The sequence below is a fragment of the Bos indicus genome, chromosome 25 (assembly GCF_029378745.1).
Source record: "Bos indicus isolate NIAB-ARS_2022 breed Sahiwal x Tharparkar chromosome 25, NIAB-ARS_B.indTharparkar_mat_pri_1.0, whole genome shotgun sequence".
Taxonomy (NCBI): Eukaryota; Metazoa; Chordata; class Mammalia; order Artiodactyla; family Bovidae; genus Bos; species Bos indicus.
The window spans coordinates 28,813,055-28,837,969 of NC_091784.1; the positions used below are offsets into that span (position 1 = coordinate 28,813,055).

General features: G+C 44.6%; 2 protein-coding genes, 1 long non-coding RNA gene and 1 pseudogene across 3 annotated transcripts in view; 1 reads left to right on the plus strand and 3 right to left on the minus strand.

Annotated features, from left to right (window-relative positions):
* Window positions 1-663: 663 nt before the first annotated feature.
* On the minus strand, window positions 664-7,743 carry CHCHD2 (coiled-coil-helix-coiled-coil-helix domain containing 2). The gene is made up of 4 exons (XM_019987269.2): window positions 7,584-7,743; window positions 3,244-3,493; window positions 2,183-2,333; window positions 664-973 (listed from the first exon to the last, which is right to left on the minus strand). The coding sequence occupies exons 1-4, from the start codon at window positions 7,631-7,633 to the stop codon at window positions 963-965; spliced, it is 462 nt and encodes a 153-aa protein (XP_019842828.2). The 5' UTR covers window positions 7,634-7,743; the 3' UTR covers window positions 664-962.
* Window positions 7,744-12,821: 5,078 nt separating this feature from the next.
* NUPR2 (nuclear protein 2, transcriptional regulator) lies at window positions 12,822-13,733 on the minus strand. The gene is made up of 2 exons (XM_019987159.2): window positions 13,383-13,733; window positions 12,822-13,041 (listed from the first exon to the last, which is right to left on the minus strand). Exon 1 carries the CDS (start codon window positions 13,683-13,685, stop codon window positions 13,389-13,391), a length of 297 nt encoding a protein of 98 aa, XP_019842718.2. The 5' UTR covers window positions 13,686-13,733; the 3' UTR covers window positions 12,822-13,041; window positions 13,383-13,388.
* LOC139179736 (uncharacterized) overlaps window positions 13,728-24,915 on the plus strand; it is a 32,810-nt gene continuing 21,622 nt past the window's right edge. The window contains exon 1 of the long non-coding RNA XR_011564076.1: window positions 13,728-18,813. This is a non-coding gene — a long non-coding RNA (uncharacterized lncRNA). The remainder of the gene's footprint in view (window positions 18,814-24,915) is intronic.
* Window positions 18,801-20,158, minus strand: LOC109578257 (elongin-B pseudogene; annotated as a pseudogene).

Here is a 24,915-nt window from a genome sequence, read left to right on the forward strand (position 1 = left end):
GGTGCATCTCCATCTCCCTAAGGTAACATGGAGAGGCAACTTGAATCTTTCAGGAAGAGCAACACACCATGCCTTAAATAGAATGAGTTAAAAAAAAATTTTTTTTTATTTGGCTATGTCAAGTCTTAGTTGCAGCACATGGGATTTTTTGTTGCACCACACACTCCCTAGCTGCGGCACACAGGCTTAGCTGCCTTGCGGCATGTGGGATCTCAGTTCTGTGACCAGGGATGGAATCCATGATCCCTGCATTGCAAGGCAGATTCTTAACCACTGATCCCCAGGGAAGGCCCCATATGCCTTAAGTAGAGTAAAAGCACTTGCAGGGGAACTGCCTTCACTAAGGCAATGATTTTTCATCTCTAACCAATTAACTGGATGTTCTAGGGTGAAAGTGATAGATATTGCTGACCTGGCCACGTGGAGACGGCATGTATAATGGCTCTGCTCCCACATTTCCTTTATCACTCTCCTGATTTAGGACAGTACTGTACCTGGAACCTGTTTAAGGAACAGCACATTTGCTGGGGAGCAACTAGGTGGCCGCTGCTTTAATACCCAGAGACTATAAACTATATACATGTAGACAGCTGTGTTTTCCTGCAAAATCCATTGTGTTCAGCATGTGTGATTTATAACCTTCTACTTAAGAAAAAAAGTGACTAGAAAGAAAAGCATTTTATTCTAATCAAGTCACAAACAATAACATCAGAAAAGCACGCTTAAGAGGCCACAACCGCCTCTTCTGCCCAATCCCAAACTCAATACCATCTCAGTGAACTTCTATACAGTGACAATGCCCTCTTCCACCGCAATCGTGAAGCACAAAAGCTATTAATGATTAAGGAGAGTTTTAACGGGTGGTCTCACACTTCACATCTTCACTACTAATTATACTTTAAATGCTAAATCAACATGGTCACGAGAGGTGATTTTTCATGTCTTCAACTGGAACTTCTTGATTAAGCTAATCCTGCAAATAGAAAAGGTTTGTTAGAAGAGCACTAGCTACATATTCTCAACAAAGCAGAAGTCCTCCAAAACGATGAAAGGAGGGATGAAATCCAAGGTTATTAGTTCCTTTCATAAGAAACCGTTTAAGGCACCTTGAAGTGAAGTGAAAGTCACTCAGTCATGTCCGACTCTTTGTGACCCCATGGACTATACAGTCCACGGAATTCTCCAGGCTAGAATACTGGAGTGGGTAGTCATTCCCTTCTCCAGGGGATCTTCCCAACCCAGGGATCAAACCCAAGTCTCCCGAATTGCAGACGGATTCTCTACCAGCTGAGCCAACAGGGAAGTCCAAGAATACTGGAGTGGGTAGCCCATTCCTTCTCCAGGGGATCTTCCCGACCCAGAAATAGAACCAGGGTCTCCTGCATTGCAGGAGGATTCTTTATCAGCTGAGCTATCAGGGAAGCCCTAGGCATCTTGCCACAACCAAACTTCAACTCTACACTTGTCACAAGTGAAAAAAGAGAGGGTGTATGTCCTTCTCTGCACAGAGTACTGAAGCAGAAGTATAGTCACTTTGGTATTAGATGGAGCTTCACCATAGACTTCTGATAAAACTTGGCCATTAAATCTCTTAATTCCACAGTTCAACCACCTGAAAAAATTAACTTCTGCCATATTTCCTGCCATAAATGAAAGAAGGAAAATGAAAACAAGCATTTTTAATAGACGGTGAATTCCTAGGTTGACAGGAGGAAATTACAAAAAAAAAAAAGGCGGGGGCGGGGGGGTGGAGGAGAATAAGTTGACTGCCAACATTCCAAAGAGCATAAAGCTCAAAGTCCCACAGAGGGATCTAATAAACTTGTCTCTCCCAAACAGGGTGTGTAGACTGACAATGCTCCATCAAATCTTGTGCACATTTCTGGACTCTGGTGAAATAAGCACTAAGGCTATGCAATAGCCACAGTAAGATCCTGGCACACTAATCTCTATCTGCTTAAGGAAGAATTAGACTAAGAACATAACTGGCAAAAGGTAAGATAATGACTAGAGATCTCTGGACCAGCTCCCTGTTAAGATTATTTTTAGAGTAAACAAAATCTCCTCCAATTTGTCAGTTGGATTTATCAAACACAGACTCCCTAAGTTTTACAGGGTCCAGAAGTACCATTCAGTGAATTAAACAGATGCAAGTTTGGTCATGGACTGAGAGGTCACCTACCGTTGGCCAATCTGCACTGTTTAAGCACCTCGCTGAAACCCTCGCAAAGTTTAAGGTCACCCTGGCTCTGGGCACACTCCAAAAACTGTTTCACCTCATAGAAGCAGGGGCCATTCTGCTGCAGTTGTGCCGGCTGGGTTCCCTGAGGCTCCTGCAAACATGCAACATTTAGGACTATTAAAAAAGGAAATCAGACTTACGCCCAGCAAAGAGAAACAGCCACTCTTTGGGGTTAACTGGGGGAACAGAACTAGAACCAGAGGCAAATTAAGTTCCTATTTCATAACATGAAACACGAAGAAATTTAAAGGCAGAAAGAAATGAGCTGTAACTAAAATTCCAGTCGTAATCAGAAAGACTCATGAATCAAGATGTAATTCAAAGTGGTTATTTGGGCATCTAAAGATCAATGGTTCAGTCATGTTTCATGAAGGAAAAAAATGGGATTACTACAGAAAAATAGAGGAACGAGAGCTTTTAGTACACCAGAAATACAATGAAGTATATGCCCACTCTCCCTAGAGGAGAAAATTCACATGTCAGAAAGAAGGGCAGTGGCAAATATTAGGAAAGATATCAGACAGCATTAGAGTCACAAAACAGATTTCTAAACACTTAACTAAGTTTGAGCCTGGATGAGTTAAGAGTGACCAGGAAAAAATACATATATTTATATTCATTCATTAATTTATGCCAGGCCACCTGGCTTGTGGGATCTTAGTTATCCAACCAGGGACTCAACCAGAGCCCATGGCTGTGAAACAGCTAAGTCTTAACCACTGGACCACCAGGGAACTCCCCAAAACATTTAAAACAAGAGGAAAGGGGCTGCTTGACAGTGCGTCAGGATGAACTGCTACAATTCTACACCTTGGGAAGAAATACCATGTGTACAGGATTCCCTGATGCTGGCCTAAGGAACGTACTAACTCAACTGCCAAATGTGGCTCTTGATAAACCATTTTCCCCATGTGGAGATAGTGCCAACACGTAAGAACCTACAAACAACTAGATTCTCTCATAAAACACACCACCAAAGGGAATGCTGCCCCAAGTCTTACCTGGTAAGTGATGTCAGGCCTTGAGGGTTCAGCACTGCTTCCTCCACTGAAGCCCCCAGTGATGGCGTGACCCAGAGTGTGGCCGACGGCAGAACCCACAGCCACACCAGCAGCAGTGGTTGCCATCTGGGCCATCAGACCTGGCTGACGGGGAGCAGCAGCAGGGGAGCCGACGGCAGATGGCGGCGCCATTGCTGGTGGCTGAGCTGCGGGTGCTGGCCTGGGCGCTGCTCTCATCTGAGGCGCGCGGCTGTGAAAGAAAGGACAAAAAGTAGTTTAAGTTCCCATTCCCAGCCAGGTTTGGAAACTGTCAACTTACACAAACAACCCTGTATATTAAAATAAACCTCAGGGTGCCAGGAGCCGGTGAGGCATTCCACTCGTGACAAAGGTCATGAGGAAGGAGGCTCGGCATACGCAAAGGCGGGATCGAGCCTCAGGAGTCCGCCTGGATATTCTCGAGCATTTTCCCCCCAAAAAAAACCAGAGTCTGCCTACTTTATTGCTTTGTGCTCTCACCTCTGACTTTACTGGGGGCTGTCCCCTACCACCATCTCACTCTCTCTGTCAAAGAGTTAACTTACAGCTCCAATTAATAAAGTTCCTGGGCAATTAGGAGTGTTTAAATCCAAACCCCTCAGATGGCTCTCTAACTCACCTGACAAGTTTACCCGGACTCCTACAGCTATGCATACGATTGTTTACAGTCTCCCAGCCTCGAGAGGCACAGGAAGCTTAAGATATTCAAATAGCTTAGAACCTCTCAGAGAGTTAGAAACTGTCAGAATAAGACTAGTAAGGGATTTCATTGATGAGTCAATGCTTGCTGCCAAGTTTTCACATCCCCTGAATTGTATCCTTGAATATGTATTAATTAATAGTTGGTATGTAGAAAACATAAGTAGTGGCCTTGGTGTTAGTAACTTTAGACCCTTAAGGTAATAAATTCTTTCCTTTGTTGTAAACCCATTACACATCCACCCTATAGGAATGCAATTTTATCTTTGGAAGATGGCGCCAAACCTTAAAATAATTACTCTTAGAGAAAATAAGTCTTTGTTGATAAGTCCTTGTCAAGAGTCATAAAATGTTAATAGGCCTTCTGGCCAGAAGATGATGTAAATCACCTAAACCATTTGTATACGATAAATTTGCAGGAAAGAAACCCTGGTTTTTGATAAGAATCAAAGACTGCTGACTTTGCATCCCCTATTATCCTCTATGTGTAACTTAGGGTATAAAAGCCCCTGTTAAAAATAAAGCTACGGGCCTTGCTCACCAATGCTCGGTCTCCCTATGTCATTCTTTCCTTTAACTTCCGGCTGAAGTCTCCATCTGGAGCATGGATATCCTCTGTGACCACTTATTTGCCTGGGCTTCTAAGACCCACTCGAGAAGGTGTCTAAGATGGGGCACCTTCCGCTATTCGAGAGGGCGCCTGCGGCCTCCGTGGTCAGAGCTAACCTGGTGTCACGGGTTATATTGATTTTCCGCGTAAACCAAGCTACTCAGCCTCTTTTCTCCACTGAATTTTCCTACTGAGCTATCCTCATTCTATTACTCTTTATATCTCTAATTACCATTTGAATAGGTCGTCGATGCCGATGCCGTCTCCCCTTCGAATACCCTGGATCAGCCGGGGCTGGTCCCCGGCATCAGGGTTTTAAATTATCAAACACAAATATGATATACATACAAGAAAACTTCACAGCACATAATCCTAAGCTATTTACATCATTTCCTCTCTTGAACCTTTTGTTAAGGTTGTAATCACTGGATATAAACTTCTCTTCCCTGCTTTTTTGCAACCATCTCCATGTATTCACAAAGTCTATAGTATCTTTAAGAACACAGTTCTCCCAAAACTTCATAAAATTCGATGTAACTGTTCATGAGACAAAACCGTCTGCCTTTATGGAGCTGACATTCTATTGAGGGATCGAGTGAGTGTTAAGGGAAAAACACCACGAGAGGGAGGGCATGTTCTGGGATGTTGCAATTTTAGGACCGTCAAGGGAGGCGACAACTGAGTAAAGACGGACAGTCGTCTAGAGAAATAAACTAGTCCAATTCCTTCATTTCAGATTAGAAAACTGAAACCCAGCAAGTGGAACTGACTTGCCTCGACTGTTGTACCTACACTAGTATCAGTGATTTCCCATCTGTAGGACATCTGGATATCTTTAAAATTTCACTAAAATGTCCAGTGGCAACCCACTCCAGTATTCGTGCCTGGAGAATCCCACGGACAGAGCAGCCTGGCAGGCAACCGTCCACGGGGTCGCAAGAATGGGACACAACTTAGGGACTAAACCACCACCCAATGTGTCCAGTACTGCTCTAAAAATCTTTCACATAGATTATACTCTCTGTCCATTTTTTAGATTGTTTCCTTGGGTGCTCTTCCTTTAGTTAAGGCTAGGTCAAAAGTTTATGACTTCTAATCAGGTGGTATCCAGTATCTGGTCTAATTTCACCAAACAAATGTGGTTTCCCCTCCTTTGGATAGCAGCATCTTTCCATTACTGAACTCCTTCTCTACACTCCTAACACAGTTTGAACACAATTCACCTTAGTCTAGAGAAGCAATGTGGTACTGTGCTAAACGTTCTGAAGCTGTCACCAGAAAACTCTGAGACCTGGCTTCTCTATACATACAGAAGGACAGCAGTGAGCGGTCCTGAAGAGAGATCTTAGCTCCCTGTCCAGGGATTGAACGTGTCCAGGGTAATCAGGAATGAATTTTCATCCAGGATGAAAATCAGGAATCCTAACCACTAGACCACCAGGAGAAGACTCTTGAGAGTCCCTTGGACTGCAAGGAGATCCAACCAGTCCATCCTAAAGGAAATCAGTCCTGAATATTCAGTGGAAGAACTGATGCTGAAGCTGAAACTCCAATACTTTGGCCACGTGATGGCCAAATGAGAACCAACTTATTTGAAAAGACCCTGATGCTGGGAAAGATTGAAGGTGGGAGGAGAAGGGGACAACAGAGGATGAGATGGTTGGATGGCATCAGGGACTCAATGGACATGAGTTTGAGTAAACTCCGGGAGTTGATGATGGACAGGGAGGCCTGGAGTGCTGCAGTCCATGGGATTACAAAGACTTGGACACGACTGAGCGACTGAATTCAACTGAGACCACCAGGGACTGGAGACTAGATGCAGTTCCTGGCTCTTCCCCTGTTTGAAAGCAAAAATGTTTCCAGGAAGCAAAAACTATAAAAACAGGTATAAAGTTTAACATAAAAGTCAGAAACTAGCCAGAAATACACACCCAGAGAGGAGTGCCAGCATCCTGAATGACGCGCTCAGTAGAGAGGTGATTTAAATCACTTATACAGGACAGTCCTTCAGGGTCTTTGTTTACATTTGGCCAATTATCTTGTCCCTTTTCACACAGTGACTATTCCTAGAACCCTCCCCAAGATGCACGTGCAACTCTTTGCTAAGATGGTTCCCATCGTGGAGGCCTGTGGTATATTCCACACTTATCATGGGGTGGCGCACCCTCCCTTTCTGACCCCCACGGAGCCTTCCTGCCCATGTGCAGAGAGGGACGTTTTCCTTGACCTCAGGAGTGGACACCTTATCTCTTCACTTCAGCAGAGCTCAGCTTCTGCCACTAGCTTTGTCCTTAGTATCAGGGCGAGAACAAAGCTTCAGTTTTACTCCGCTTGACAAATACCAGCTGCCTGGCCCAGGGGCCCATCTATTTCCTACCTCTACATGACCTTGGACAAGTCCCTTATTCTGCTTCTCCAGTTTCCTTGTTCCTGTAACAGGAAAACACCTACCTTCGGAGGCTATCAGGAGGTGCAACTGACAGGATATTTTACAAGTATCTTATGAACCGGAAAACGTCATGCACACGTGAGACCTTAGCCACTGTATACTGGGCTGAGCCCTTGGAACGCTCACTGCTTATGGAAGGTGCTCAACGGTTATTTACTTGAACTGAGGTACGATCATTTTCCTGTTTATACCATCTGTTTTCTACTTTTTTTTTTTTGGTTGTTGTTATTGTTGCTATTTTTGACGTTTCAGCCAGATTACACTTACAAATATCCACTTTCTAGAACTGGCATGTTTTAACACAAAATGGACTCTAAAATATGTTAAGAAATAACTCATGGACATTCGAAATTAGGAAGTTTGCACTAACAGGAAAGCTACCCAAAGCCCCATAACCAGTTTGCGGCGACCGGAGAAAGGCCCACGCCGCCCCAGGCTTCAGACGCCCCCGCCCATAGACGCCCCGCCGTCCCAAGGCAAAGCACAGCGTCCCTCTGTGACACAGCACGGGCAGGACCCCAAACCCCGACGTAGTCTCACCTGGCAGGAGGGGCCACGCGGGAAGTGCGGCTTCGGCTTCCACGAGGCATCTTGACTGCACTGCTAAGCGACGTCAACAGGCGGGAGACTCTGAGACCCTGGCGGATTCTGCGAAGCGCGAGAGCGGAAGTTGAGAGGCGGGGCTGGTCTTAGCGCGCGGCCAATCAGCGCACAGGGCTTCCGCTCACCGACTTCTCCGCGGGTTTGAAGGTCACAGGAAGAGCAGGACGTCACGGCTGCGCCTCGTCGCATGCAGTTGACGTCAGACGCTCGGGGCCAGGACTGTTTAGAAAACCGGAGGTGGCCGTGGGTGTGGAAATTCTGTCCGAGCCTAGCGCGACTCACAACCGTTCCCTAGGGCACAAGGACCGTCGCTTCTACCTTCAAACGTTTGCTTATTAATGTGGTAGGTCAGCTTCAACCTTGAGAGAGTGAGTCAGACCTCTGGCGAGAGTGAGTCAGACCTCTGGCGTGGTTGTCCCTGGACCTTGGGTCAGTTATTTAACCTTTCTCACCATTAAGTTACTTGAGTATTTCTTGAAGCACAGTGTGGGCACATAATAAGAACTGAAATGAAGAAAACAGACAATTTTAGGGATCGACAGAGCCGAGTTGGTTCTACTTGTGTTTTGTCTGTTCATCCAGTAAACAAAAGTTAAATTCAGACAGTAATAATGCCTTACTTTTATGTATTTCACACATTTCCGAGCCCCTTCATATGTACTATAGAACTTGTGCCCGTAAGTGGAATGATATTCGTTCACTGATAATGAAAGAAGGTGTTCTGAATGATCTCCCAAGTGCTATCTAGGTTTAGAGCAGGAAGCAAGACTACCTTCATGGAGTTTAAATTCATAGAGGCGAGACACAAACACCTACATTAGATGGTGATGATAGGAAGCAAAAGCAGGATAAGCGAGGTGTAGAGAGTTAGGGTCGGAGAGGGCAGGAGGTTTTTTTTGAAGGGGCAGTATTTGAACGGAGTCCTTAAGGAAGTGGGGAGGCAAGCCACCCCAAGGGTAAGAGCTTTCCTGACAGTGAGAACAGCAATTGCAAAGGCCCCAAGGATCTGTGCTTCAGTGATACTTGGTGGAAAGTTCTTTTAACCATGTATTTTAGGGCCTCTGCAGTAGGGGGCAAGTAAACTAATGGCATTTCATGGGGGGCTTCGTGGAAGTCCTTGGAGATGGGATGGGTTTTATGGAGGAGAGAAAGCAGAGGTAGAACCTCCATTTCTGCTTGGATGTCAGTCAGAAATTTCCCCCTTTCACCAGAGGTGACAGAGTTAAAGCAGCCTTTTCAACAACAGCAGAATGTTTGTGGAACTGAGGGGTAAATAATGCAAAAAATTTTGTGAAAAAGTTTTATTTTCACAGAATTTCTTAAATGAAAACTGTAAATGGTAAGCCCTTGTATTTGCCTTTGGATAATTCATAAAAAGAGATGGGAGAAAGGAACCTTATTTATATACTTATTTTTAATTGAAGGATAATTGCTTTAGGAACCTTATTTATAAAGGACATTCTGGGACCGGAAGAGCTTAGACTGAGGAGAGCTTTGGACAGACAGGCATGCAGACCAGAACAGAGACAACTTTAATTTTACCTCGCTAAGTCATTCATTCCTAAATTGAGGAGAGAAAATTAGATGTTTGTACAAGGTTATTTTGTGAAAGTAAGAGATTTAAAATAGTCTAAATCTCTGTCAGTAAAATACAGGTTAAAAAAATAATGGCACACTCACAATATCAGTGCAGTTCAATTGCTCAGTCATGTCCGACTCTGTGGCCCCCATGGACTGCAGGCCTTGCCTCCCTGTCCATCACCAGCTCCCGGAGTTTACTCAAACTGTCCATTGAGTCGGTGATGCCATCCTACCATCTCATCCTCTGTCGTCCCCTTCTCCTCCTGCCTTATGTCTTTCCCAGGATCAGGGTTTTTTTAAATGAGTCAGCTCTTCGCATCAGGTGGCCAAAATATTGGAGTTTCAGCTTCAACATCAGTCCTTCCAATGAACATTCAGGACTGATCTCCTTTAGGATGGACTGGTTGGATCTCCTTGCAGTCCAAGGGACTCTCAAGAGTCTTCTCCAAACCACAGTTCAAAAGCCTCAATTCGGCACTCAGCTTTCCTTATAGTCCCAACTCTCACATCCATACGTGACTACTGGAAAAACAAAGCTATATATAAAGCTAAAAAAAAAAAAAAGTTTTTCTGTATATTGATATGAAATGATTTCCAAGCTAAACTGTCAAGAGAAAAAAAGCAAACGGCAGAAGGTGCAAGGTGCTATTATTTGTGTGAAACGGAGAGAAAAGACCATATTGTGTGTGTATAAAATAGCTGACAACACTGGTTGCCTTAAGGCAGTGGCACAAATTCAGTTAAAAAGTAATCAAAATTTGAACAAAGAACTCTTGCAGATGTTGTTACAGACATTTGGCTGAATGGACTCTTGATGATTGCAATTAAAAATTGCAGAGGGAGACAAAGGGTAAGGGAAGAAAATCCTGAAGGCTAAGATAAATATCAGAAGCTTTAAAACTGTGCAGACTTTGTTCCATAAATTCCATATCTAGGAATTTTCAAAAGTCGTGAATGTGAAAGAAATTAGCCATAAGGATGTTGATTTAACAAAATGTATAAAATAGGGAAAACCTGAAATACCTTAAGTGTCTTGCAATGTATTTAGAATTAGTTAAATAAGTTCTAGTACCTAAATATGATGAAATGTTTGGCATCCATTTAAAATGTTATAGAATATCTGACATGAGAATTGTCTTCACAAAATATTAAGTGAAAGCAGATTATAAAATAGTATATACAGTATGTATTTTGAGAAAGTTCATATATATTTTAAAAACTGGAATTACATACAGCCAAGTAGTGATGTTATCCATTGGATACTGCTTTCTCTGCTTCCTTTCATTTTTTTTTTTTTTGGCCTGTCTCTATTTTCCAATTTGTCTACAGTGAACACACAATGAATAAACCTACCCTGGTGGTTTAAAGCGTGTCCTCAAATTCCTTGACACTCCCTTCAAAAGGTGAAGCCAAATTAAATTCTTCTCCAACCTCATGAGAGACCCTGAGCTAGAACTACGCAACCAAGCCACTCCCAAATTCTTGACGCACAGAAGCTAAGATAGTAATTTGTTACACAGCAATACGTAACCAGTACACATAATCTCTATCTACAGTGACCGTATTTGAATTTTAAAAGCTCTACTATCTAAAATGGGCAAAATCTAGTTAGAACACTTTACAGGTTGCTTTAACATAGCTGATGTCTATCTGGGTATGCTGTACTTTACAGCAGAAATTGTGAGGAACTGAGATGTTTAAGACATTAAGGTCCATACACTGTGTACTCAGTTGCTCAGTTGTGTCCCACTCTCTGCGACCCCATGGTCTGTGGCCTGCCAGGCTCCTCTGTCCATGGGGTTTCCCAGGCAAGAATACTGGAGTGGGTTACCATTTCCTGCTCCAGAGGATCTACCTGACTCAGGAATTGAACCCGTGTCTCCTGCATTGGCAGGTGGATTGTTTACCGATGCTCCACCTGGGAAGTGCATACACTGTAAATGTAGTTTTGTGTTTGGATAACTAAGACATATGTATATGATTATAGTGCCTGGCACATACCAGACAAGAATGAATGAATGAATTTAACTGATGATCTAAAAGTACAAAATACTATAAAACAAGTTGTTGTGTTGTCTATATGAAGTTCTAAAGGATTTTAAGGGGATGGATATTCAGTGTGAGTGATGGCTTCAGGAAGAAAGTGGCACTTTTAAGTATAGCTGACACTAGTTTTAGAAAAATTAAAATTGATTAAGGGCACCCTGAGTAGGATAGCACAGATTTAAATGAAGAGGAAGAATTGAATATGGTGAGTTTAGAGGACAGAAGACCTGTGTCAAGAACCAGTGTGTTTTTGGAAGTTGTGAGAAACAAATTTAAGAAAATCCAATAGATGATTTCCAGCACAATATAAGGCATCTAAGCTTTTTAACCTACAAGGTTACAGCAGTCATTGAGGGTTTTTATATGATTAAAGTGATCTTCAGGAAGATTGGTCTAGCCATGTCTGAGATGTAGTAGAGGGAGACTAAGGGTAAGGAAAAAAAATCCTGAAGGCTAAATAAGACAGTGGTGATGGGAACATTATTAGTAACTATTATATATCAGGCAGAGAGCTTTATATGCATTATTTCATTTATGCTTCACAAGAACTCTTGAAATAAGTACTGTATCATTCCTAACTTATAGGTAAGGATACAGATGTATAGAGTTTTAAACAACTTGCCCAAGTCCATACAGGCATTTTACTCCAAAACCAGGAGGACTCCTACCACACTGCCTGAATGTTGGAGACATTTTTAAAGAATTAATGAAATCAGTGAAAGAACTTAAGGCTTCCTGACAAGAGAGGAAAAAGAGGGATCATGTTCTGTAAACTTAAAAATAATCACCATTTATTGAGCACCAATTATGTGCCAAGCCCTTAAGTGTGTTAGATGTTTTATATACTTTATCAATTATCAGTTTGGCAGGGCAACCCAGTATGATTCCCATTTTACAAATGTGAAACGTGAAGCTTGGCAGAAGTTGAAAGTAGTTACCACTCAAAGTCTGCTGAATGCCAGGTCAATGAACAGCCATTGCTAGGATTAAAATTCAGGTTGCTCATTCCAGAACACCACCCTTCTTTCCTCACCACTGGGTGCAGAGGCCTGACAGAATGCACACTGAAGAGACAGGAAAGGGACCCTGCCATACTCTGCATAATCTTTAAACATGGAATCTGTGGGTGGTTCTGAGCCACAAAAGGATGTCTACAGTTGATGAAAATGGTGGTGGTGGGAAGAGTGAATGTTTTTGAGTATCTGTTAATGTCTTCTAACTTGTACGGCCTCTGGAAAGTTACTTGAATTCTATGCCTCAGAATCCCCTGTAAAATGGAGATAGCATTCACTTCAAACGATTGTTGTGGGCCAGTGGTGCAGAGAACCTAGCATACACCATTTGAATTTAAAATACTTCTATTCTGACAAACAAATATTAAGGGCACACAGTCCTAGGTAACATTTGAGTTAAAGTCTTATACAAATTCCTATCTCTGTTCTGCCCGTATTCATCTCTGTCACTTCTTTACACTTAACTCAAATATTTGTGGGCTTGAAACAAATTACCACAACAAGTTAACCAAAAAAAACACCAGAAGACTTAAAATGCCATTCTTGCTGCTCTCTTTTAATGAAAAACCCTAAACCCTAAGCAGACATACCCACTTGGATGTTACTTAACAATCAGTAAGGAAAAGTTACTGAAGCAGTAAACTTAAGCGATGTTGTAAAGTTCTGCTGACCAACATGGACTGTTCCCCTTAGGACCACGATTACAGCTGGAGTCAGAGAAAATACTTATATCAGGTCCTTCGGGTATGGGTATCCTGTAGAAAATCAGACAAAAAACAAAATTCAATTATTCTCTTTAGTCCGTGCATAAACACTGCAATTAAATCCCTTCCTTGTATTTTTAGGAAGATGTTTTCTGCGTTTCCTAGCCCCGTCTACCCAACTACAAATTTCCAAAATATAATTTTACACTATTCCAACCGCAGCCGGGAGAGAAGCTGGGAGTTTAGGGGGCCCACCCGGCTAATGACTTGGCTACAGGGTAGCCTCAGAAGGGGGCGACTGTGCCGGGTCGAGTCGCAGGGGACGGATCGGAGCGCCGCCCGGGCGATCGCACGGCTCCCCGGGGCCCGGGCCACTGGCTGCCTGCACGCACCGGCGCTCAGGTGAGACGGGTGCGCGGCCGGGGCTGCAGCTGGCGCTGGCGACGCTTGCGCTGGCTGTTCAGGAGCTTCTGCGCGATCTTGCGCTCGTGGCCGCCGGGCACCAGCCAGTTGGTGCGCAGTTCTCGCTCGCGCCGCGTCCGGCCCTTGATGCGACCGGCCCCGCAGGCTGGGAAGTCGCGCAAGTAGTAGTAATCCGGACAGTCATAGAACTCCTCCTCGGAGCCCACCGGGGGCCACACGTCGGGTGGCGGTGGCTGCGCTCGAGGCTGGACAGTGGGAGCGGCCGGCTCCATCGCGCCGGGTCGCCCGCCCGGGCGGGTGCGCGCGTTTCTGGAGGGCCACGCCCCGCGCTTCGATTGGCGTCGTCGGAGAGGGGGTGGAGCCTAGGGATGACGTCACAGAGCTGGGATGCTCCCTGGAGTGAGGCCTCTGCGCTGCACGCAGTCCGGGTAACCATGACCTTTTTCTCCATCCAGTTTTGTGCACCCCCAGTGGGAGAGGGGCGGAGGAGGCAATGGCACCCCACTCCAGTACTCTTGCCTGGAAAATTCCATGGACGGAGGAGCCTGGAAGGATGCAGTCCATGGGATCGCTGAGGGTCGGACACGACTGAGCGACTTCACTTTCACTTTTCACTTTCATGCGTTGGAGAAGGAAATGGCAACCCACTCCAGTGTTCTTGCCTAGAGAATCCCAGGGATGGCGGAGCCTGGTGGGCTGCCGTCTATGGGGTCGCACAGAGTCGGACATGACTGAAGTGACTTAGCAGCAGTAGCAGTGGGAGACGGGCATTTGGCAAATCCGATCGAAGACCCGTTTATGTCGGTCAAAAGTGGGAAATTAGCCAATTATCAATAGTGAGGGGCTGTGCATTCGTCGGGGTGATCAACAGTGAGCATTTTGTCAGGTTATTTGATGACATGAGTTAAGTGCTCAGTAATGATGATGGTTTGATAGCTAAACCATGGACTGTAGCCTGCCAGGCTTCTCTGTCCATGGAATTTTCCAGGCAAGAATACTGGAGTGGATTGCAGTTTCCTTCAGGGGATCTTCCCAACCCAGGAATCGAACTCGGGTCTCCTGAATTGCAGGCAGATTCTTTACCAACTGAGGTACAAGGGAAGCTTTGCGCAGTAATAATGCAAAATGAAAGATAGGGTTCTGAAATAATATCTCTGGTATCCCAGAAATGTATTTTTTGAAATTGATTCATTCGTTTGTCTGCACCGGGTCTTAGTTGCAGCACACAGCTCTTCTTTTACCTTCGTTGCGGGCATGTGGAATCTGTAGCTGGCATGTGGGATCTAATCCCGACTGGGGATGAACCGTTCCCTTGAATTGAGAGCGCCAAGTCTTAGCGACTGAACCAGCAGGGAAGTCCCCCAGTAATGTATTTTTAAAACACATCTAGATGAAAAGGAAATGCATCAGAATGCTAAAAGTATTCCTGCTGCTAGGGGCATACATTAGTTCTTTTTTCTTTCCATAGTCCATGTGTTTGATAAGGAGTAGGAAATAAGTATTAAGCGAGCAATTAAGAAGGGAAAGTTACCTTGCCTTGTGGAAGGCCAGGAACCGCGCGGCAATTTCGGATTATCCGAGGGTGCCCAAGTACTGTGGTCAGGGGACGCTGGTGTGATAGCTTGATGCTCTGGCAGTTAGGGGGTGAGGGCCGAGAGTCGGGGAGCAGCCGCGCGCGCCCCTCGTCCCACCCGCCAGCCCCGGCTGCGTCCAGCCCCGCGGGCATGGGGGAAAGGATGCTCGCGGAGAGCAGCTGAGGCGAGAGGAATCAGGCCGGGTGTTCTGCGCTGAGAAAAGGCCAGGTTTACATCCTCGCCGAGGGCTGATGCACCGCGGAGCAGGAGTCATTAACATCCAGCGGCACCCGAGGCTCTGCGGAGACTCCCAGGTCTAATTGCCTAATTACTGTCTCCCTAAACGCTGCTCTCAGGGTATTATTGCCAAGAATGCCTTTGTTTGCGTTTGGTTTAACTAGTGCAGATAATTCTCTTCCCACAAATATTGCAGCCATCTCCCCCGGGGACTTTTCTTTTTAATAGATGGAAAATAATTCTCTACTTAAAAAAAAAAAAAAAAGGCCTCAGATATTTGATCTTGCTGAGTTTCTGTCAGTGACCAAGTTGCCAATTTGAGTTTTTTCCCCCTGCTCTCTAAAGTCGTGTCCCTGGTGGGGCGTGGCCTACATACCGAGCTCTGAGGGCAATTTTGGCAGTTCCTTAAATGAGCAAGTCCCAGGAGAGTGTTTTTAATAACACACCCAGGGGATTTTCTCTTCCACCCTCGTGTCTTACACCTGCTACTGGGAAAGAGAGAACCTGTTATTCCCATCCACTCTCCCACACATTATCTCTTAAAAAAAAAATCTCTTTAGAATTTTTAATGAAAATATTCAGACATTCTCAAAAGTGAAAATAGAACAAAGAACTCTCATAGCCCCTCACAGGGGAGCTTTTGCACAGTTATCAAGATCCTGTCTGGTTTGCTTTATCCCTTTCTGTTTTGCTCTGCTACAGATCTTAAGTTTTATTCCTGTGTATCTCAATGGTTGTGGTTTAGTCACTAAGTGGTGTCAGACTCTTGCAACCACATGGACTGTAGCCTACCAGGCTCCTCTTTCCATGGGATTTCCCAGGCAAGAATACTGAAGTGGGCTACCATTTCCTTCTCTAGGGAATCTTCTCCACCCAGGGATCCAACCCATGTCTCCTGCTTGGCAGGTGGATTCTTTACCATTGAGCCACCTAGGAAGCATGCATCTCAATATACAGCTCTAAAAAACTCAGCCTATTTCTTAAATAATTTCAATCTCTAAATTACAATAGGAAACATACAACTTGGAATACATTAAAAAAATCTACAGATAAAATTTGCTTGTTATGGTGTTTAAGTCACTTCTTATATAGGGCGGGCCCCTGCCCTTTTCCTTTTGCCCTGACATGACTTGTTGCAAAAACTGGGTCAGCTGTCCTGTAAATGCCCCACTTTGTGGATTTATCTGCTTCCTTGTCATGTCATGTAACTTGTTCCTCTCTCCCATATCTTGTCAATTGAAGTTGATTCTAGAGGTGGGTTTATGCACAGATTCACTTTCCTAGGAGGTGATGTGTTTTGGCATCACACCAGGAGACCCACAATAGCTCATTGCCCCAGTTTTAGTGATTAGTGGGCTCAGGTGGTGACAGCCTATCCCTGCAACTGTATAGTTCAGGATTAATAGTTTCAATCGAATAGTTTCAACCATGGTTCATTTTTTTGTTTGCTGTTGTGTTCATTTGTTATTATTTCATTAGGTGCTGTGAGATGGTAATTTTTTAATTCAATGATTTCTTCTACACTTAGTAGCTAGAATTCTTTCCCTCATGAATATACCTTAATATATTATTTAGATAATATATTTTTATAATATTTAATATAATATTTTTTCTTCCAGTTTTATTGATATATAGTTGGTGTAGAGCACTGTATAAGGTTTACAGCATAATCATTTGACTTACAAAATGGCAACCCGGTCCAGTATTCTTGCCTGGAGAATCCCATGGACAGAGGAACCTGCTGGGCTACAGTCCATGGGGTTGCAAAGAGTCGACACCACTGAGTGACTAACACTTTCACACTATCATGAAATGAGGACCCCAAGTAAGTTTAGTAAACATCTGTATCATCTCACAGAGGCACAAAATTAAAGACATAGAAAAGCATTTTTTGTCCTTGTGGTGGGAACTCTTAGGATTTGTTCTCTTTTGTATATAATACACAACAGTGTTAATCATATTAATCATATTGTATGTTACATGCCTGGAACTTGTTTGTCTTATAGCTGGAAGTTTGTGTCTTTTGACGGCCTTTGTCCAAACCCCCACCCATACCGCTCTCCCACACATTACCACTAGACCTGTCCTACCAGAAATGCCACAAGGATTCCTTCAGGTTGACATGAAAGGATGCTAAACAGTAACTTGTAGTCATATGGAGACATAAAAATTCCTGTTAAATGTAATACATGGGTAGTACTTCTCTGGTGGTCCAGTGGTTAAGACTCTGCACTCCCAATGCAAGGGGCCAGGGTACAATCCCTGGTCAGGGAACTTGATCCTGCATGCTGCAGCTAAGGCCTGGTACAAACAAATAAAAATAAATACATACTTTTTTAAAAAGAATACTATCAGGAGTTGTGAAAAAGCAACTTACAGAATGGAAGAAAATATTTGCAAATCATATATCTGATAAGGGGTTAATATCTAGAATATATGAAAAACAACAAGAACCAAAAAACAACACTGGTTAAAAATGGGCAACAGACTTGAATATACTTTTCTTCTTTCAGAACCTTCCTTGCCATGTTGATTTCTAGATGGAGTCTGTGCCAGGTTCCAGTTAATTGCCTCTTGACTCCAAATTCACCCTTTATTGCTTGCTGTGCAAAAATTGAGGTGGACCACTTGAGTATTTTTTTCTAAACCAGCTGGCACAATGTTAGTTTTTGTCAACTGAACGCTCTGGAGAGTAACTGCAGGAGGAAGGGGTTTCCCTCCTCCTTTTGTTAGGTAGTCAGTCAGACATGGGCTGGTCCCTGCCCCATCCTGGACAGGGTCATCTTTCTCTCTGCCTTCCCTACCCCCACCCCACACTGGTGATCAAAACACACCTCAAGATCTTCCCTTTTTGTGATCAAGGACCGATAAGTTTCCAGCCTTATCAGGACCAAACAAGATAAAACCTGCCAGCACAGGTGCACCAAGACCTAAAAGATGACTCGAAGTAACCCGGGGTTCATTATATTGTATTTGTAGTAAATTAGCATTTCAAGTTTGCCCCACCCACCCCGCCCCATGGTGGGTTCCACTTGGGTGCTTGTGGGTAAGTGCCTGTGCACTAGGAGGAAAGTTATACAACCTAAAGCTGCCAATCAACTTAGTCAAATAACACAGGACAGAGAGAGGGACTTGCCACCACTCTGAAAAACCAAACCGACCCTGTTGCAGGCGGCTTCTTGTTTCCAGGCAGCCTGCTTTCCTTCATTTTCTCTGTTTGGTGTGTACTTCTGCTTTGCTTAATACAACTCTTGCTATTTACAACTGCTCTCTGTCTCTTGATTGAATTCTTTCCTTTGGGGGATAAGAACCAAGGAAACACCTGTGTTTGGTGGTAACAATTCTAGGGTACTCCTGTATCGGGCTCCTGCAGTGTGTAGGGGTTCAGCTCTTGCAGCGCAGATGGCTTCTCCAGCACCACGGTTCCAACTCATGTAGCTCCTCCGGAGCCCCAGTCCTGCCATGACAGGGGCCAACACCACCCAGCAGCCGTACTTTCCCCCAATTCTCCCCACCTTGGATGGCTTTGTCTCAGGATGCCTCCATTGAGATTCCTCTCCATGAATGACTTTTCTTGACACTCCAGATGGTAAGTTTGTTTTTTGTTTCTTTAATTTATATTTTGGCTGTGCTGGGTCTTCATTGCAGCACTCAGGCTTTCTCTAGTTGCTGCAGTCAGGGGCTGCTCTTCATTGCATTGCATGGGCTTCTCATTTCAGTGGCTTCTCTTGTAGAACGTGAACTCTAGGCATGCAGACTTAAGTAGTTGTGGCACATGGGCTTAGTTGCCACAAGGTACGTGGCATCTTCCTGGACCAGAGATGCAACCCTTGTCCCCTGCATTCTTAACCACTAGACCACCAGGGAAGCCCTAGATGGTAGGTTCTTGACACATTCTGGAGGGCAAATTTCCAGCAACTACCATTGTTACTGAAAGTTCAGCTTCCCTGTACACCAGTGCCAAAGAGAATCTCAGTTTTGGGTGAAATAGGTAAGGAGAGCTTTATTACTTCGCCAGGCAAAGGGCTTCTGCCTTGAAAAACTATGTGTCCCAACCCAGGATAATTTTTTTTTAAGACACCCAAATTTCTTTTAGTGGGAAAGTGAGGCAGTTGAGGTGGGGGTCTTACTGCACAGCTTGTCCATTGGCTCTGCTTCCTGAGTCCCGTGGCTTCATTACATCTGGCAGCTCGGGTGGGCTGGAGAAGGGCTCGATGCACACATCTTCAAATGCCTCGTCTTCCCTGAAGGCTAGCCCCACAGTCACTGGGGCCTGAGGTAGTGCCGTTTGGCTGGTGAAACCACACTCGCCCAATGTCCTGCTGTCATCCAGAAGCTGGTTGTCTTTATACAGCCGCTGCTCATCTGGTGGACGCTTGAGGATACCCTGGATGACGCGCTTCAACTCAAACACGGTGCTCGACTCCTTGGCCTCAGTGAAGATGGTGGTCTTGCCGCGCCGGATCATGAGGAACACATCCATTGCGGTGGCGGTGGCGTAGCTGCCTTTCCCCCTAGATTGCCAACCCAGGAGGATTGAATGAAGGGTTTTATAAAAGGGACTCCAAGGTGGGTCTCTGACAAGATTAGGGTGTGTTCACCTTTTCTCAGGTGATCTCATCTTGATGAGCTGCTCTGATCTCTTTAATCAAGTGGTTTCTTGATGGCTCCTCCCTTGATTAGCAATTCCCTTGATTCTGCCCTTTGGAACTTAGGAAAGGTCATGCAGGCTGGAGTCTCACAAGAAATATTGCAGCATGCAGCTTATGTAGGAGCAGAGAAATGGGGCCAGGAGCCAAGTAACAGAAAAGTCATGCATCTTGTAAACAGCGGGAGTCCATGGGCAGATAAGGAAAGCAGGCACCTTCAGACTTACAGGAAATTGAGTGATAAGGGACTGAACAGGCGACCAAGAAAGGTGAGGAAAGGCAGGAATCCCCTGCGTCCAAATGTAACCTTTTGCCCATTGTGCTGTCATTATGATAAGATTAGCCTCACAGATAAGAATAGTCATCAGGCATGTATGCCATGACATTTCTACTCTAAGCTAAATAGGGACAAAATCCCTCCTTCCCTCAGTAAAATGAAGCTGGGATGAAAAAATCAGGAAGGTCAACGCCCAAACTCCTCATTCCCCAGGGAATATTCAGTCCCTTCATTCTTACCCTTCTCAAAACCAACTTGCCAAAGAAACCCTGGTTGGCAGCTCCTCACCTGCCTACCCACTCTCCCTTTGAGGCTGTATCCTTGCTTAAATAAACTTTTGCTTTACTTTCTAGACAAGTCTAGAAATGTTGCCCAAGTTGTCTGTGGGAAGATGGAAAAGCTAACTTTAATCTACTCAGAATAACAAAGAAGAATGATTTACTTGTTTAAAGAGTGGACTTGGGGACTTCCTGAGTGGTCCAGTGGCTAAGACTCCAAGCACCCAATGCAGGGGGCCAGGGTTTGATCCCTGGTCAGGAAACTAGATCCCACATGCCACAACTAAAGACCCTGCACACTGCAACAAAAACCAGGGAAGCCAAATGCATAAATAAATATTAAAGAGTTGTGGCTTAGCTAGTTAAGAATCCGGCTGCAATCTGGGAGACCTGGGCTCGATCCCTGGCTTGGGAAGATCCCCTGGAAAATGGAAAGGCTACCCACTTCAGTATTCTGGCCTGGAGAATTCCATGGACTCTACAGTCCATAGGGTTGCAAAGAGTCAGACACAACTGAGTGACTTCCACTCACTCACTCACCTACTTACTTAATCTCTGTGCTTCATCTCTGAATTCTTTTGAGATGAAGAAAAAACCTGGAATTTACTGACAACAGAAATGGGACAAAAGGGCCCCTGTGCCCGGGAGATGCACAGGGCCACACTTGGTCTCACCATTGGTGCAGCGTTGGGTGACTTCTGTGCCATCCAGTTACCCATGGCTGTGTAAGTCTCCAGCAAGCTGGGTCTCAGCCCTGGTGCTCTGCCTCAGCCTAGGGAGGTGACGGATATACCTTATATATGCAGATCCTATATTCTTTGGAGCTCGCTTTATTTTTTGGCTAGTAGCCAATCTCTCTTTACTGAAATCCCCTGTTACAGTTGATAAAAATCTACATATTAAAATTTAGCTGCTGTGTGGCTTCCATCTCCTAATTTGACCCTGAGTGATACAGGGTCCCTGACCAACATAACAAGGATGAAAGACACCCAAGCCTCTCACCATTATACAGTGTGGTGTGCTAAACCATAGTGGGACAGAGTGTGAGAAGAGTGGTAAGAAGGTGCCTGCATGTCCATGAAGATGAGGGGATCGGGACACTCTTGAGTTCATCATCATTAACACCTCCTCTTGTCTTTCCTCCCGTGTCACTAGATCTCTGAGTTGCGTCAGTTCTCTCACAAGTCTGGTCCACTCCAGCCCACTGCCACTTTGCATGCCAGGTCATCATCATCTCTGGCTGGTTTACCGTGAGGGCCCTTATTCTAAATATCCTCTTTGCATCCACCCCTTGCTTGCTTCAGCCTGTTCTTCACAATGAGGCCAGAGGAATTCTTTTTTTTTCAGAGGAATTCTTCTAAAAGACAAATTTGACTCCTTGATTAAAAACTGTTGGGACTTCCCTGGTGGTCCAGTGGCTAAGACTCTGAGTTCCCAATGCAAGGGGCCCAGATTTGATCCCTGATCAGGGACTAGATCCCACATGCTCCAACTTAAGAGTTCACATGCTACATCTAAAGATTCCACATGCCACAACTTAAAAAAAAAAAAAAAGATTCCACGTGCTGTAACTGAAGATTCGTGACAGAAATTAGAATGAAGATCCCACATGCAGCAACTAAGACCCGGTGGAGCCAGATAAATAAATAACTTAGAAAAAAACAACTGCTGTTGGCTGCCCATTGCCCTTAGGTTAGCATCTGACTCATTTGTCCACAAGGTTTGGAAAGATCCCGCCTCTCCTCACCTTTCCAGTTTTATCTTGTGACACCCTTTCCTACATCCTTTCTCTCCAGCCACATGGAATGTCAGTTTCTTTGGGGACCTTTATAAGTACTGTTTCCTCTTCCAGGAAACCCTCTCCCTAACATCACCCTCGCCCTTTCACTCTCATCTTTGCTTCCTTAGCTCATCCTTAACCTCAGCTAAGGTATCTGTTCCTCTGAGAAGCCTTCCCAAGCCCATCTCTCTCTGATCCGGCTAGGTGCCTCTTGTGTTTAGTTCAAGCAAACCCTGTACTTCTCTCATACTTACCACAGATTGGTAACTGTTAATATGTCTCCTCACTACTGTGACGTGAAATTCATACTTTATGGCAAAAGAGGAGAAATTTAAACATAAAAATGTTCCCCTGCCTTCTCTCTGTCCTCTACTTGCCTTGTGTATCTGCATTATGTATTGACCAATCCGTCCCTTAGGCAGACATACCTGCTCAGCCATACACAACAGCTCCTTAAAGTATGACATTCCTTCCTGATTTTGTAAGGCATTATGATGATCCATCAGGATCAGATCAGGATTGTGCAAACTGTTAATAGTACATCATTTAATGTATAGCCCTCTGTCCCCAAAAACTTATTTAACTGGGCTTTGATTTTTAATGGGCAGAACAGTTCTCAGAGTTTTCTGAGAGGCCATTCCTGGGTTATAATCCTCAATATGACTTGGATAAAAATTTTCATTTCTTTCATAGATGTTTGTATGTGTTTAGTTACTCAGTTGTGTCTGCCCTTTGCAGCCCCATGGACTATAGCCTGCCAGGCTTCTCTGCCCAGGGAATTTTCTAGGCAAGAATACTGGACTGGGTACCATTTCCTCCTCCAGGGAATCTTCCCGATCCAGTGACCAAACCCACATCTCTTGCATCTCCTGTATTGGCAGGCAGAGCTTTACCACTAGGACTGATTAGTTTTTCATTGACATACACTCTAAGCTCCATGAGAACAGAAACTCTTGTTCACCCTTTTTATCTCAGGATCTATTATAGCGCCTGATACATATTAGGGGCTCAGTAAATGCTGGGGGGCAAAAAGAATGAATAAACAAAGGTGACAGGGAGAGTATGTGAAAGTATGTCATGTAATCAGAGTGTAGGGATATGGTGTTACCAAGTCCAAGCTTACTCTGCTCACCACATGACAGGCCGATTAACTGAGAGACAAAGTGCTGAAGCAAGGAATATGACTATTAGGAAAGCTGGCTGACCAGGAAGACAGCAGACTACCATCTCAAAATAACCGTCTTATCGAGGTCTGGATGCCAGGTTCTTTTATAGAACAGAGAGCAGGGAGGTGAGGAGGTAAAGTAAAAAAAGGCCATTAATCTTACAAATATCTCCTGGAACAACTAGCCTCGGGAAGGGGATGTGTTGATTTCTTCCTTCCTGTAGCCATCCACAGGTGGACAGGCGAGCAGGGCGAGCTTGGACTCTGTAACACTTTTAGTGAACAGAAGCAATGGGAAGCACAGGTTAAGGTAAAAGAAACAGATCCAACATGGAGTCAGTTCTTCCCTGTAACAATTGGTAGGAGTGGCTGAATCTGAAGGGCCCTGTAATTAATACTAAGCAATTGGTACTGCTGCTGCTAAGTTGCTTCAGTCGTGTCCAACTCTGTGAGACCCCATAGACGGCAGCCCACCAGGCTCCCCCGTCCCTGGGATTCTCCAGGCAAGAACACTGGAGTGGGTTGCCATTTCCTTCTTCAATGCATGAAAGTGAAAAGTGAAAGTGAAGTCACTCAGTCGTGTCCAAATCTTAGCGACCCCATGGACTTCAGCCTACCAGGCTCCTCCATCCATGGGATTTTCCAGGCAAGAGTAGTGGAGTGGGGTGCCATCACCTTCTCTGAATTGGTACTATAAAATGTAAATAAAACACCCCACATTGGCTGCTGGTGATTGAAGTGGGCTTCCGGTTCATGTGTTTGGTTTGACTAGCAGTTTTAAGAAGCTTTGAATGGGAATGACATTCAGTTTGTCACAGTTCCCACTGGTCCCCACATTAGGGCCTCCTTTCATCATTGAAGCTGGCTGCCAGCCCCACTGAGATCTGGGTCTGCTATCCCTGCAGATGTGTGAGAGGTAATTTAAGGAGGGAAAGAATATAAGAAGAGGATTTAAGATAGGACTTCTAGAAAGATAGATCTGAAATAGAAGGGAAGGGTGCAGGGCACAAACTTTAAAGAATGACATAACCCTAGAATACAACATAAACTGATTAGAACCAAATAAGTCCAAGATGGTGGATCAGTCAACTTCTACTAGACCTCAGACCTCATCATACACTCATTGTAGCACAGCACCTAGCTAAGTGACACACCCACAGCACAGTTCATAGAGCCACCAAAGATGACAAGTGGGCGTGGCCTTGGCCCAATTCCTGGAGAGCCCTACCCCATTCCCTGAGATTAGCCTATGAAATCCTCTCATTAGCCTATGAAATTACCCACCTGGTAAAAACTAACCTTGCTGTATTTTGAGGCTGCTCTGTCCTTCTGAGACTACCCACACTCTGCAGAGTGTGTTTCTATGTAAATCCACTTCTTAGCTATCACTTGTCTCTCACTGAATTCTTTCTGTGATGAGACATCAAGAACCTTAGATTCATTAGGTGCTGAAACCAGGTGTGTGATCTCAGTTGGAAAACCATGGATTTTGGCTGGGTTTGAGTCCTGACCAGTAGGTTCAAGTCCCAGTCTGAGGTACAC